Consider the following 15,758-nt stretch of genomic DNA (forward strand, 5'->3'; position numbering starts at 1 on the left):
GTAATCACATGGTGATTCTCCTAAACCCTGTGAAAAAAATGTCCTGGTCCTATTTTATTCCAAAATGAAAAGAAACAAATAAGAAATTTTATTTTGCATATAGAAAATGAAGCCTATATTTAGGGCCATTAAGACTTTTTACACTGGGACATTATTTTCATGACAGTTACGAACATTTGCCCCCTCAATTCTCATTACTGCAATGCAAAAAAGATGGTCATTATGATATTCTCATTACCGCAACTATAATCTATATATTAAACTGTAAGATATTTATACATCATAGCAGTACTCCATTCTTACTGCCTTTCATTTTCACAGATATTAATTTTAAAAATCATTGTTCAACAGCATCTTTTTTACTGTAAAACAGTAAAAAAAAAAAAAACAACTGTTATGGTAATGAGAATTCCCATTTAAAGCAATGGTAATAATAAAAGACATCCACAAGTATTTCAGTTATGAGAATTTGGGGGTAAATTGTGCCTGTGTCCTGAAAATAATGTCACAATAAAAAAAATAAAAAAAATACTTGTCCTAAATGTAGGTTTAATTTTCTTTATGCAAAATATAATTAATTTATTATTATTATTATTGATCTGGGGTTTAATATGACCTGTGAGAGAATCACCCCCACCCCTACTGTCACAGTGTAAAAAGTCTTAATGGCCCTAAATATAGGCTTCATATTCTATATGCAAAATAAAATTTCTTATTTGTTTATATATATCAGTATAAAGCTAATTATAATAATATAGTCTAAGCCTAACCAAAACACTTACCCCTAAAAAAAATTTAGCGAACATTTATCGGAATGGTTTTTCTAAATGAGACCGTCCCCAAACGGGATTTTTGTCAAATTTAACTCACATCTGGGGACAATTTTGTACTAAACTATAGCCAGCTGAACCCATAGACAAGCACACAATTACTTACCATTCAGTGCTTTACACACCTGGAAAAAGGGCTGTTCACCATAACGGGCAAAAGCACATCTGAAACCAAACTCCAAAAGTCATTTATCCAAAACTCCAACTCTAGTCACTGTTTGATCGCGCTCATGAAATGGGCTCATACATGGTGGAAGCAGCGGTGGAATGAGTAAGACAAAACTTCCCCTTCCTCCAAAGCGGGACAGGATACATAAAGATCAGTATTTCCTGAACTTTGATTTCTTGGAAAATATCGGTCAGAGACGTGGTCAGTGTGGTGTGTGGGGGGTGAGAGGGTGTGGGACCTCCCCATGGGACGGAACGAGTTATCCATTACACCAGTCCAAACCAACAACAATCCACGACTACAGACACAACAGACACGGCCTCAGTCTGTCACTCTCATGTGATCATAAAAACTGCTTTAAGTGCCCTCGTGAGTTTGCACCAGGTGTGCAAACACAGAAAAACTGTGCATGCCTAGACCTTGCAGAACAAACCTAAGATAAGATACCAACCCAGAGTGAAAAGAACGTGAGTGTAAAAGCAGTTTACACACAGAATGAGTCAACAGCAGCAGGTAGCTCTAAATGTAGCCTTCCCAGAAGTTCATGAGAAAAATATTGTCAGGAGAATTTACACTAAAACAACAGGAAATAATATAACAAATCTGAAAAAACTAAACTTGTATTATAAATCAGTTAGTTCCGACTCTAAATTCTGATTAAATGAGCCTCATTCAAAGCCAAAAGAATGGCTTAAATATGCACACACGTGACTGGACATTAACTGAATTCCACTATATTAATCTGCAATGTTGTGAAGTTGTTACGGAAATTGTAAACAAATTAACTGTTTCACATTGTGCCCGATAACAACAACATTCTATTTTAATCCCAAATCACTAAAAAAAAATGAATAAATATGTAATTAAATTTTCTGTATAGAAAATGAGGCCTATTTTTAAGACCAATTAGGATTTTTTTTGCATTGTGACATAATTTTCTGGAAACTTAATGGGAAAGTTCACACAAAAATGAAAATTCTCTCATCATTTACTCACCCTCACACATCTGCACATCTGGGATGGCATTAGGGTGAGTAAATGATGGCAGAATTTGTATTTTTGGGTGAACTGTTCCTTTAAGCACATTTTACCCTCCGATTCTTATTACCATAATGCATCTGGCCGTTTTACTTTTACTATTCCCATTATTTTCAATTATGATTCTCATTACCATAACATGTATTCATTTTTTTTATATGTATTACAGTAAAAAAGATGCTGTTGCACACTGATTTTTTTCAATTAAATTAAAATAAAGTGCAGTACCATGCGAATACTGTTATGATATCTAAATACTTTACAATGTAAATAATATAACATTTTACACGTTGGGGTAATGAGAATATCATAACGACCATCTTTTTTTTGCACTGAAGTAATGAGAATTGGATGTGCGCAACTGTCATGAAAACAATGTCACAATGTAAAAAATATTTTTTAAGACATACTGATATATATATACCTGTACATATGTTTACACATACATTGCAGTATCTGATAAGAACCACCATCGAGAATAATGAGAAATAATAAAAAATATAAACCCAGTGTCTGGAGTCATTCTGGTAATGAAAATGGGATTTGTTTTTTCCATCACGGTAATGGGAATTTGGGAGTAATATCACAATGTAACTATTAACGGTCCTAAAACAGGCTTGATTTTCATCATGCAAAGTATAATTTGTCAATTCCTTCTTTTGATTTAAGAGTTCAATATGAACCAGACATGTTCTTGACAGGTTTGTGAGATTCACTCTGAACTGATGCTGGCCAGTGTTTTTTTCTTTTCTTTAAAGAAATATTCCGGGTTCAATACAAGTGAAGCTCATTCGACAGCATTTGTGGTATAATGTTGATTACCACAAAAATGTATTTCGACTTGTCCCTCCTTTTCTTTAAAAAAAAAGCACAAATCTGTGTTCCAGTGAGGCACTTACAATGGAAGTCAATGGGGTCAATATTTAGAGGGTTTAAATGCAGAAATGTGAAGCTTCTAATTTTATAAAAGTACTTACATTAATTCTTCTGTTTAACTTGTGTATTATTTGTATTAATCGTCTCTTTTTTTTTTTTTTTTTTTTTTTTTTTTGCGGCAGGCTACTAAATTACCGGGATTACAGGGCATACAGCGTTAAAACGTCATGGCAAAGAAGTTGTAAAATTGGCTTTAACTTTACACAGATGTGGTTAGTAAGTGATTTTATGACACTAAAATCATGTTTACACGCATATCCTTTATGTCATGCGACTATACTTTTGAAACAGTGAGTATTTTAACGTTTACAGATTGACCCCATTGATTAAGTGTCTCACTGTAACACAGATTTGTGCTTTTTTTTTTTTAAGAAAAAGAGGGATGAGTCAAAATACATTTTTGTGGTAATCAATATTTTGCCACAAATGTTGTCGATTGAGCTTAACTTGTATTGAACCCGGAATATTCCTTTAAAGCACATCTATCTAATTGAAGTGGTTTGTGATTATCTTTGGAATTCAGGTCAGATGAAACACTGATTTAGCTCACGAGACCTTGAGCGGGAAGGATGAAGGAAGTAATCAGGAATGCCACCAAACAATGTGCTAAATACTGTAATCCATGCACACTTCACAAAGTAACCGCACTTGAAATCTATTTCACATTTGATATATTTACTGCAAGTCTGTGCTGTAGGCCTAGGGTTATCTTCTTGATACTGTGTTCAAAAGTATGGATGTCAGCTCAATTTAACAGACATGAACAGTATGAGATCATGTTTATCTGAACGAAAAAGAGTTATTGGCCTTCTAATCAAGGGTTGTGTATGTATCGCAGTAGAGCGCAGTTACATTCTGCTGACCATCTAATAAAGGGCACACCTTATCTATTCTTTACACGAAGCATAAAGAGACCTGCCCTTAATGACCGTATCATGAAAACTGACTGCTTGACACTATAATCACTCAATACATGACAAAGGGTTATAATGACATTGATATGATATTATGTAATGTTATATTATGCATCAAAACCTTGACAATGTGTGGTTCCAATGTCCACTGTGAGGTGCTAAAAGTGAGTGATGATGGGGTGTAACTGACCCTGTGCAGTTGTTCTCGGAGTCTCTGGCTCTGTTCATTGTGTTCATGGTTTAGTCTGGTTTTCTCTCTCTCTGTCTCACTCAGGGTCTGCGTCAGTCTCTCTACTTGCATCTGCAGCTCCTGCAGGTCTCGCTCCAGCTCGCCCACCTGACTCTCCCACAGCGCCTGGCAGCCGTCCAGTTTCACCCGCAGCTCGTACCTGCCCTGCTGCAGCTCCTGCCATGCAACACCAGCCACAGATCAGCTTGAGTGTCTGATTTCACTGACATATCAGACTTAAGATCTACACATTCTGAAGATAATGTAGTTGATCTTTACACCAATACTGGATCCAACACTTGTCAGAAACGCCAGTGGATGCACCAAAGGAGTCAAATGTAATCAAATAAGATCCTACAACTCTAGATAAACTTTATCAGTCTTATTTGATTTTAAGCAAAGTCTTGCAGGATTCTTATTTTATCTTTTTAGGATCTGTTAGGATTGGTTCCAAATAATGATATAAATCCCTTTAGCAATCCTGTACTCATGCATTAGTACTTTTACTAGCAAAAACACAACTAAGTCAAAAGCATTTGTTATGTAATCTCTTTTCAGTAGATACAGTACAGATTTCAAATCAAAGTTAGCTTTTTAAAAATGGTCAGGACCTGAGCTGACGCTTTGTGATGGTGGAAAATCAGACACAGAAATTCATCCTGCTTTTGAATCTGATTTAGAGTCCATCAATGCAATAATGCATAATGAAGTCTCATTGCAAAACACACACACACACACACACACACACCCACAAGAAAATCTTAACAGTAAGGAATTTGAATATTTATATATTTTCAGACAGGGGCTAGTTGTCATATGGGAAATTTGTCACAAGTGCTTTATCTCAGTTAATATAAGGAATGAGTCAAAAATCCAACTGCACCCGCTAAAAACTTAAATTACAATTACAAATATTTTTTTATTTTTTGTCCTCCAAACTAAAATTCCAAAATCATATTTTTGTAATAGCTGCTGGGTAAAAAGGTAGGTTTTCACTGAAAGGTTGAAATGTGTTCTTGGGACAAGAATATTTTTTTTGCAAATGGCATGTTGGGGCAATTTGTCACAGGCATATCAGTGCATTTTTTATACACTGATATTGCAAATGATTAATTACATTGTTTGAAATTCAGAAATCGGATATATGGCAACATATTTTTCAAAATACTACAAAAATGGACGTTTTCATATACCGTATGTAACATATATGTTCCCAAATACTAATGGGACCTGAAAATATACAAAGAAGTTAAAATACATGAACTATAATTTATATGGCCTTCAGATATCAGTATGGGATATGTTACCTTTTACTTGTTTGATGTCTAAATTGTCTTGAGTTTCATAACTGTTTTGTTTAGATTTAGCTTGAAAGCCATTAAATAGCCCTTAACACATTCAAAATACAGATATGTTGTGAAAAATGGCCTTTTATTATTTTTTTATTTATAAGAAGTAGTCCTACTAAAGTATCTAAAATAACATAAAAAAATAATAAAAGGCCATTTATATATATATATATATATTTTTTTTTTTTTTTTTTTTTTTTTTTTTAAGAACGCTGGCAATGTTCAGTTACTTTTTTGTAGTAAATATACCTGACTTTCGAAAATAAACCCACCTTGAGATAAAATAAAAATAATAATGATAAAATCGCTATAGTAAAAAGTTTGACAACCCTGCACTTTTCTAAATATAGTTCTCCTTGCGATTAATTCGCTGGTTTTGTTTTCATCATGGCAAAAGGTGCATGCGTTCAAACATTAATCATACATTGGGCTATTTACAACAACAACAGGTTTGGAAGACTACAGTGTTGCCAAATACGACAAAAGACGGACTTTTCTATGACGGGCCTCTATAAATACACGGTGCGGTGAGAAATGGAAACGCTGACAGGAACTTGACTCGTGTCTCACCTCCAGCTGCTGTGTGTATTTGTCATGAAGTATCTGTCTCTCTTCCTTCAGTTGTCTGTTCTCCAAGAGGAGCGCGTTCCCCACCTGAGCGGCCAAAAGAACTTCATCCTCCTTCTGCCGAAGAGCTGCGAACAGCTCCTCACTGTCCTTACACACCGGCAGATCTTCATCGGCGCTCAACTCAAGCGAGTAAAAGTCTTCCTCCACCTCCATTCGGTGCGCTTTATAGCACAGCTCTTCCCCCCGACTCATGGCTTCAGGATGAGGAGTGAAGTTCACATGTAGAGAGCGTCTTCAGGCTCCATGTGTGTCTCTCATGAGTGAGTGTTCTCAGGTTATCTCTCTCATGGGTTTGTTTGGAGGCGGATGGTGGAAAGCAGCTCTTGTGGGCTGGGCTTCGGTTAGTTTCAGTTGACTGCAGACTGGAGCGATCAAAAGAGTCGCTATATGAATGTATTCTTCTCCACTTGTTCATTATAACCTTTAAAATACTTTTTTAAAAAAACTGTTTTTAAAGGAATAGTCCGGGTTCATTAAAAGTCAAGCTCAATTGACAGCATTCGTGGCATAATGTTGATTACCACAAAAATTATTCTGACTCCTCCCTCCATTTCTTTAAAAAGAAAAAAGAAAAAGGGGTCCATTTGACATTATTCTAAACAATTTTGAAGCAATTTGGGTAAATATAAGAGGAATATTTTAAAGTCTGTTGTAAGAGCCATACTTCCTGCTGCCAGTTGGTGGCGTTATGACCAAGACCCCATAACAACTGCATCAATATGATCAGCCCACATTACCAAACATACAGCTGAATTTTCATCAAAATCACACAATGCACACAGAAGATATAAGGCACTTCCTGTTTCCCATTTTTCGCCATAAATGTATTGCTTCGCCATGGCGACACTGTTCAAAATATAAAAAAATCAGTTTGCAATTTAGCATCTACAATGTTGCACAAATTTAGTGCCTGTCACATGAATCCCCTAGGAGGAGTATTTAAAAGTTCAAAGACTGCGATTTTCAGACAATCCAAAATGGCCAACTTCCTGTTGGGCGGAGCTAATGACTGTGAGTATGAAAGTTGTTCGGCTTGATGAGAACTATATATGTACCAATTTTGGTGACTCAAGGTGAAAATGGAGGTGCTACAGAGACCCGTTACATGCCCATTTTAAAGGGGGCTCTACAGAGTACCCCCCTGCCCATGTGTGAACTTTTGCCCAGTCCTAATGGTCGACGACTCTGAAGTGTGTGCAAAATTTCATGACATTTTAAGCATGCCAAGCTCCTCAAAAACACCCAAATATAGGAAGAAAGGAATAAAAATAATTAATGCGTTGCCATGCCAACAGTATTTAAGATATCAAATATTCCCCTTGCATGGCCCCCAAAGTTGTAAAATTGCCTTTAACTTTGCACAGAAAAGGTTAGTAAGTGATTTTATAACACTTACTTTTTAAAGAAAAGGAGGGACAAGTCAAAATAAATTTTTGTGGTAATCAACATTATGCCACAAACGCTTTTGATTGAGCTTAACTTTTACTGAACCTGGAATATTTCTTAAAGAGGAGGAATGGACCTTAGACGACATTTTTAAAGGTGCTGCAAGCGACTTTAACAGTTCTAGAACTTCACGTACATATAGCAAAAAGCAACAGCAGCAAAATAGCATCCTCAAACTTAGCATCTATGGTCAAACTGAATGCGGCAAGTGGCCAGCTGAACAAAATTGCTTACAGCACTTTTAATACTAATGAATACGAGGCTGTATGTCTATGACTTTCTTACTTCGGCAGAACACAAATGAAGATTTTTAGAAGAATATTTCAGCTCAGTTGGTCCATACAATGAAAGTGAATGGCAACCAAAACTTTGAAGCCCCAAAAAGCACATAAAGGCATCATAAAAATGATCCATAAGACTCCACTGGTTTAATCCATGTCTTCTGAAGCGATATGATAGGTGTGGGTGAGAAACAGATCAACATTTAAGCCTTTTTTACTATCAGTATCCACTCTTCTTTTGTTATTTGGCGATTCACATTCTTCATGCATTTCACCACCTACTGGTCTGGGCTGGCCAAAGGTGGAGATTTATAGTAAAAAAAAAAAAAAGGACTTGCATATTGATCTGTTTCTCATCTACACCTATCATATCACTTCAGAATACATGGATTAAACCACTGGAGTCATATTGATTACTTTTATGCTGCCTTTATGTGCTTTTTGGAGCTTCAAAGTTCTGGTCACCATTTACTTGCATTATGAGGACCTACAGAGCTGAAATATTCTTCTGAAAATCTTTATTTGTGTTCTGCTGAAGAACAAAAGTCATACATATCTGGGATGATGAGAGATTTTGAGAGAATTTTCATTTTTGGGTTAACGATCCCTTTAATTATGCACAGATTTCCCATTTATAAAATTATAGTTCATAAATTTGAGCATATTAGTACATATTCAAATTCCACTAGTACTTGGGAAAATATATTTTACACATATGACAGCCATTTTGTAGTATTTTTAAGTATATGTTGCAGTGCAGTATACAGTGTGTACAATTACGTGCCTTTTTATATACTTAAAACCCATATAAACCAACATATATTTGTGCTGTGAATATTTTGTCATGTGTCAGCTTTCTGTATGACTTTACATAATATATCAGATGGATAACCCCACAGAAAATGTCACCACTTTTATACTTCATATAGTTTGAATTTTATAGTTTCAACAGGTCAATGGTTGAACCTTTTATATAAATGCATAGACATTAAGAACATAAAGATACCTCAGAAAAATGTATTTATTGCTATTTTCCAACAACTTAGGGTCCAAGTAATGCATTTCAATTTTTTCTTCAAAACATTGCTTTTATTTTCAGTTTCACAGCATGTAAAATTAATGAATATTGAAATAGGAACATTTGCCTCGAGTTAATACCAGAGTTTCTACAAAGTCACATGAGCTCAGTCTTTGCAGGGACCCCCTTTTTACAAACATTTTACATTTATTGCTCCTCTCCCCAGCCTCTTAAAGTACTCCAATATCATGTCTAAATGTCTGTTCGAAAACCTTGTGAAGTACCTCAACACAACATAAACTCTCAGAGATCATTTCCTAGATCAATTAAACATGCCATCATCATCTTAAAATCTGACATCATCTTTTTAAAAACTGTTATTTGTGCTGTATTATTTGATGCAGTATTTGCAGCACATTGCACACTTTATTATTGCACATCACACATTACTAATATTCATGACTGATTACTGGCAGTACTTTTTTATATTTATTATTATTATTATTATTATTAATATTGAGGCTTTTTGTTCCCTTTGATTTGTACTGTGTTGGCATTTGCACTGAGAAAAAAACTATCTTATATACAAATGGTGAATAACATCCTATAGTTCTAAAAAAAAAAAAAAAAAAAAAAAAAAAAAAAAGAGGCTGAAGTTGGTGATTTTCAACAGTTTCTTCTCTTATAACGTATTTGTCTGGTAGTTGTCTTTTTAGGGATACAAAGCATCTGGTTTGAATATGTATAATAAGCATCATGGGGGTTGAGTGTGTGTGTTGTGGGTCAACAGAAGCATTAGGGCGTGATTAAAGCGGGCAGCATCCTGACGCATGTCCCAGTATTGTGTGTGAGGGGCCTAGAGCTTGTGTACACAAGGCCCGGAGCGGCTCAAAGACTGCACATCAAAGTGTGTCTGCTTACATGCTATTGTTCCATCATTTCACAGTTTAAAGCCCTCTCATAAACCAGAAAAAGTGTGCCACACATATGCCTCCATACACATTGAACGACAGCATATTGTTTAATAGATTTAATAGTTTAACTATTACTCTCTGTCAGTGCCCACTGCCGCATATCACTTTTAACATGTTATTTTAACCGTAACTTTTTGAAATGCTCTTAAGTTTCAACTAACTGTGCGGATATCATCTATTACACAAGGTGCTTTTTAATGTCTGACAGAAAGAATCCCTTTACATTTTCTACCTCTCTTCGTCTGATGTAATGAATGAGAAAATCTGTGCTAATATATGACATCTAGTGGCTATGACTATGCAGTGCCATTGTTTTCAAACTTAGTTTGACAAAAACCAAAAGAACATTTCCTAACAGTTGCTGCAGCATTGGGTTAAGCATCATTACTTTTGTCACCAGCATTCTCAATCATATAAAGCTCAAAACCAAATCTCTGGAAGTGTCCATTGCTGCACGTCGCACCAGTGAACTCATAAAAGTCATTCAATCGGGAATCAGTCGCACTACACTGGTTGCACTCTATTATTTGGGACAAGATTCAAAAGACCCGACTCATTAGAGTCATTCTTTCGGGAATCAGTCAGGCTACACTAGTTGTGCTGTGTGTTGACATTCAAAAGAATCGGCTCATAAGAGTCATTCATCTGGGAATTGAACTACACTGGACGCACTGAATATTTTGCGCTGTGGATTCAAAAGAACTGACTCATAAGAGTCATTCTTTTGGGAATCAGTTGGGCTACGCTGGTCACACTCCATGTTTTGAGCTGGGATTCAAAAGACCCGACTCAAAGAGCCAGGCGGAGGGAGATGAAGCGCACATTACACCTGATTCACACATTCTCCGTGAGCGGTGAATAAAGCTGTGCCTCAGTACTGAGTTCCAGGGAGAACTTCGTTCCCTATCTGTCACTCACTCGACGTTGTGTCGATGTAGTGACACTAGTGGTTGCTCTTGGGAGCCCCAAACACCACTGATCTTTGAGAAAAGGCCAATGAGAATTGGCGAGTGGAATTTGCATGCCACTCCCTCGGACATAAAAGGAGCTGGCTTGCAACCACTCATTCAGATTTTTTCTTTGGTGCGGAGTGGTTGATTCTCACGAGCTGAGCACCTCTTAAGAAGCGTTATGCTGTTTGATATACGGCGCATTTCAGCGGCTCTCTCTCCCTCCGCACGATCAGTGCCACAACTAGGGGGCGTTACAACTAAAAAAACTGTCATAACTTTGCAGCCATTTGAGCGGCAAAGTTCAAATTAAATATGCATCTTCTTTGGTTCAAATGCTAACATATTCTTAAAAAATCGATTTGACAAATGAAAAAAAAAATGACTGCCACCAGCCAATCAAATTTCAGCACCTTATAACTCGTATTGAGAATGGCCGAGGCTTATGAAAATGACTATACACAAGTAGGGTGTCAACTCGAAGCCGCATATACAATTTTATGAAATTTTTGTATTATTAGCTAATTCGCATTTTTTCTCATATCTCCGGAACCGCATAGGCTACAAAACATATGTGTAGCTTCTCTGAATCAACCAGTGCCCCACAATGATTTGGTCCATTTCCATTTCCACAGTAAACTATTTATTTATTTTTTTTTACAATTTCGACTCATTAAAAAAAACAACTACTTTTTCAACCTAGGCCGTCTGCCCGATTATCACAAAACTTGGTATATATCATCTACAGATCCTTAATTAGATACAGTAATATGAAATTACAACTTCACTACACAATGTGAAACTGAACTTAAAATGTTTGCATTCAGCAATAAAATATTATAAGGTTAAATAAATGTCTATAGATAACAAAATGCTGTCATCAGTCATTCAGACAATGGGTATAGTATCCCTGTTATGTATGATATAGACAACATGACTATTATCATTAGTCATAGACAACATGCCCAGTATAATATACGTTATGATCAGAGAAAGACATGCTATAGTGATGAAAGGCAAATTTCAAGAAAATGTCTTTGATAATTGAAAACAGTTTTTGATTTAGCCTAGGTTTAGTTCACTGTATACTTTAGCTTAATTAAGCTAATTTCTCTGCCCCTCAAAAAGCAAAAAGCAGTAGTATTTTTATTATTACCGAAATAGGAACTTTATGTCTTATAAAAGACGGTGTTGGCTCAACTATGCTCAGGTCCAGGGAAAACGAAGACTGTTTTAAAATCCAGTGTAAATAATTCAGTGTTTGGTGTATCATTTGGCTTTGTAAAAAATCAAAAATCAAATCACTTTATTGTCACTCAACCATATAGAGTGTGTGAAAGTCTTGGGTGCAGTTCCGAGCAACATGGCAGTCGTGACAGTGATGAGACATATACCAATTTACAATAAACTTCAGATATACACAACACAATTTACAAAACTAATATATGCAAGGTTGGGGAATAACGGAATACATGTAACAGGATTATGTATTTATAATACAAAATATAAGTAACTGTATGCCACTACAGTTACAATTTAAATCACTGGTAATTAGAATACAGTTACATTCAAAAAGTATTTTGATTACTGAAGAGATTACTTTGCATTTTATTGTCATTTGTTTCATTTAATATTTAGACCTTTCAGATGGAAAACATTTATACATATAAATGATGCGATCCAAAGTGCATTTGAACAGCGGTGAAACACTTTCTTATGATGTGTTACATTCATACGAGCAGACAGAGAAGTAAGTTTGAAGTAAGTTTGGAGCACAAGAAATAGAAATAAACCTTGTGTAAATTGTAAGCTTTACATTAAGCTAAAATGCTATTTCTAGCCATTTTACATGCATGTTACCAGACACAATCATATTTTTTTATCAAGAAAATTCACGTTAGATCATAATTTCTTTTTTTCTAGTAAGATCTTTGATATTAGGGCAAAAATCATATTCTTGATAATTTTTGTATTGTTTTCCTGTAAAAAATATCTAAAAATCCTTAAAACAAGATCATTTAGATTTATCTTGTTTTAGAAACAACACTGCATAAGATATTTGGGTTTTTCAGAGAATGTATTTTTAACATGTGTATTTTGTCTTACTGTACAGGCAGAGTTTTTATAGTCAAAACAAGTGAACAAATCTACCAGTGCTGAAGAAGTAATCCAAAGTATTTCAAAAGTAACCCTCCCAACACTGAATATACACATAATTACACAACAATATACAATAATAATATACAATGTACAGTATACAATACACACAATATAGAACACACATACACAATAAAATAGAATAGTGTATATATATACAATAAACATAGTATATATAAAATATACAGTAGGTTGTATTGTACTGTATTGACATTCAGGCTGTCGGTTGATAGTCAGTTGCCAGTGTGTTAAGAGAGAATATAATTTATGACAGTCCAGTGCTGATGTATATTGATCGTGAGAGATCAAGAGTTCAGAAGTCTGATTGCTTGGGGGAAGAAGCTGTCATGGAGTCGGCTGGTGCAGGTCCTGATGCTGCGATACCGCCTACCTGATGGTAGTAGTGAGAGTCTCTGATGATCCTCCGAGCTTTTTTCACACACCGCCTGGTATATATGTCCTGGAGGGAGGGAAGCTCACCTCCGATGATGTGTCTGGCAGTTCGCACCACCCTTTGCAGGGCTTTGCGGTTGAGGGCGGTGCTGTTGCCGTACCAGGCAGTGATGCAGCTAGTCAGGATGCTCTCTACAGTGCAGGTGTAGAACCGTGTGAGGATGTGGTGGTTCATTCCAAACTTCCTCAGCCGTCTCAGGAAGAAGAGGCGCTGATGAGCCTTCTTCACAACGACTTCAGTGTGGATGGACCATGTGAGTTCCTCAGTGATGTGGACACCCAGGAACTTGAAGCTGCTGACTCTCTCCACCGGTGCTCCATTGATGGTGATGGGACTGTGTTCTCTGTCTTTTCTCCTGAAGTCCACCACAAGCTCCTTGTACTTGCTGACGTTGAGGGAGAGACTGTGCTCCTGACACTGGTGTCAGGAGCACAACCTCTCCCTCAACGTCAGTAGGGCAGCATAGTAAATTATTGGTATGTTTACTATTCATTTTATTCTGTTGTTGGTCTTGTATTATTTTCAAACATATTTTGTGCATTTGAGTTGTATTGAAAAGTACATAAGTGCCATCCGTATATATCATGAACTAAAGTCTGTATCTTCACCGTTTCTGTCATTTCACCTAACCTTACATTACACCACAATTAAGATTGAAACAGTACAGTACAGCAGAGGTTCTCAATTATTTTGTTTCATGCACCCCTTTGAAACAATAATAACTTCGCCTAAAACTTTACTGAAATTTTCAGTATGAAAAAAATAATAGTAATACAGCAAGACTTCATCACTTCCTGACACAAATAGTCAAAATGGCTGTAAAATAACTTTCAAAATCAAAGCCCCTACATTTCTTCCTTCAAATAAGAGAAATAAAAACAAGTTTCATCCGATTTTAATTTTTTTATTTAAAACAATCTGCCAAACATGATGCCTACTGTATATATACTGTATATATGTGTGTATATATATATATATATATATTCTGTGTATATGCCCTTCACTTAGGGGTGTACTCACTTTTGTTGCCAGCGGTTTAGACATTAATGGCTGTGTGTTGAGTTATTTTGAGGGGACAGCAAATTTACACTGTTATACAAGCTGTACACTACCAATACATTGTAGCAAAGTGTCATTTCTTCAGTGTTGTCACATGAAAAGATATAATAAATTATTTACTAAAATGTGAGGGGTGTACTCACTTCTGTGAGATACTGTATATATATATATATATATATATATATATATATATATATATATATATTTATTTATTTATTTCACAGTTGTGCTCAAAAGTTTACATACCCTTAGAGAATTGGTAATATATGTACCATTTTTGAAGAAAACATGAGTGAGCAGGCAAAACACATTTATTTTATTTCTTATAGGATTCATATTCAGCTGTAGGTTATAACAGAATGGCACAATCATAAAACAAAACATGGCAACAAAGAAAAAAATGCAATGACCCGTTCAAAAGTCTGCATACCCTTAGTTCTTAATACTGTGTATTGCCCCCTTTAGCATCAATGACAGCGTGCAGTCTTTTGCAATAGTTGTCTATGAGGCCCCAAATTCTTGCAGGTGGTATAGCTGCCCATTCATCTTGGCAAAATGCCTCCAGGTCATGCAAAGTCTTTGGTCATCTTAAATGAACCGCACGTTTGAGATCTCCCCAGAGTGGCTCGATGATATTAAGGTCAGGAGACTGTGATGGCCACTCCAGAACCTTCACCTTTTTCTGCTGTAACCACTGGAGGGTCAACTTGGCCTTGTGCTTAGGTCATTGTCGTGCTGGAAAGTCCAAGAGCGTCCCATGCGCAGCTTTCGTGCAGAAGAATGCAAATTGTCCGCCAGTATTTTCTGATAACATGCTGCATTCATCTTGCCATCAATTTTCACAAGATTCCCCGTGCCTTTAGAGCTCACACACCCCTAAAAACATCAGTGAGCCACCACCATGCTTCACAGTGTGGATGGTATTCTTTTCACTATAGGCCTTGTTGACCCCTCTCCAAACATAGCGCTTATGGTTGTGACCATAAAGCTCTATTTTGGTCTCGTCACTCCAAATTACAGTGTGCCAGAAGCTGTGAGGCGTGTCAAGGTGTTGTCGGGTATATTGTAACCGGGCTTTTTTGTGGCATTGGCGCAGTAAAGGCTTCTTTCTGGCAACTTGACCATGCAGCTCATTTTTGTTCAAGTATCGTCGTATTGTGCTCCTTGAAACAACCACACAATCTTTTTCCAGAGCAGTCTGTATTTATCCTGAGGTTACCTGTGGGTTTTTCTTTTTATCCCGAACAATTCTTCTGGCATCTTTCTTAGTCTACCTGACCTTGGCTTGGTATCAAGAGATCCCCAAATTTTCCACTTCTTAATA

General features: G+C 36.2%; 1 protein-coding gene across 2 annotated transcripts in view; it reads right to left on the reverse strand.

Annotated features, from left to right (window-relative positions):
• Positions 1–6,383, reverse strand: part of LOC127429492 (BICD family-like cargo adapter 1) — a 36,357-nt gene extending 29,974 nt beyond the window's left edge. For both annotated transcript variants that reach the window (XM_051678532.1, XM_051678531.1), the window contains exons 1-2: positions 6,036–6,383; positions 4,078–4,293 (exon numbers count right to left, since the gene is read on the reverse strand). In XM_051678532.1, the coding sequence (XP_051534492.1) occupies positions 4,078–4,293; positions 6,036–6,287 (468 nt within the window). In that variant the 5' untranslated portion in view covers positions 6,288–6,383. The remainder of the gene's footprint in view (positions 1–4,077; positions 4,294–6,035) is intronic.
• Between the last annotated feature and the right edge of the window lie 9,375 nt (positions 6,384–15,758).

Source organism: Myxocyprinus asiaticus, chromosome 39 (assembly GCF_019703515.2).
Source record: "Myxocyprinus asiaticus isolate MX2 ecotype Aquarium Trade chromosome 39, UBuf_Myxa_2, whole genome shotgun sequence".
Taxonomy (NCBI): domain Eukaryota; kingdom Metazoa; phylum Chordata; class Actinopteri; order Cypriniformes; family Catostomidae; genus Myxocyprinus; species Myxocyprinus asiaticus.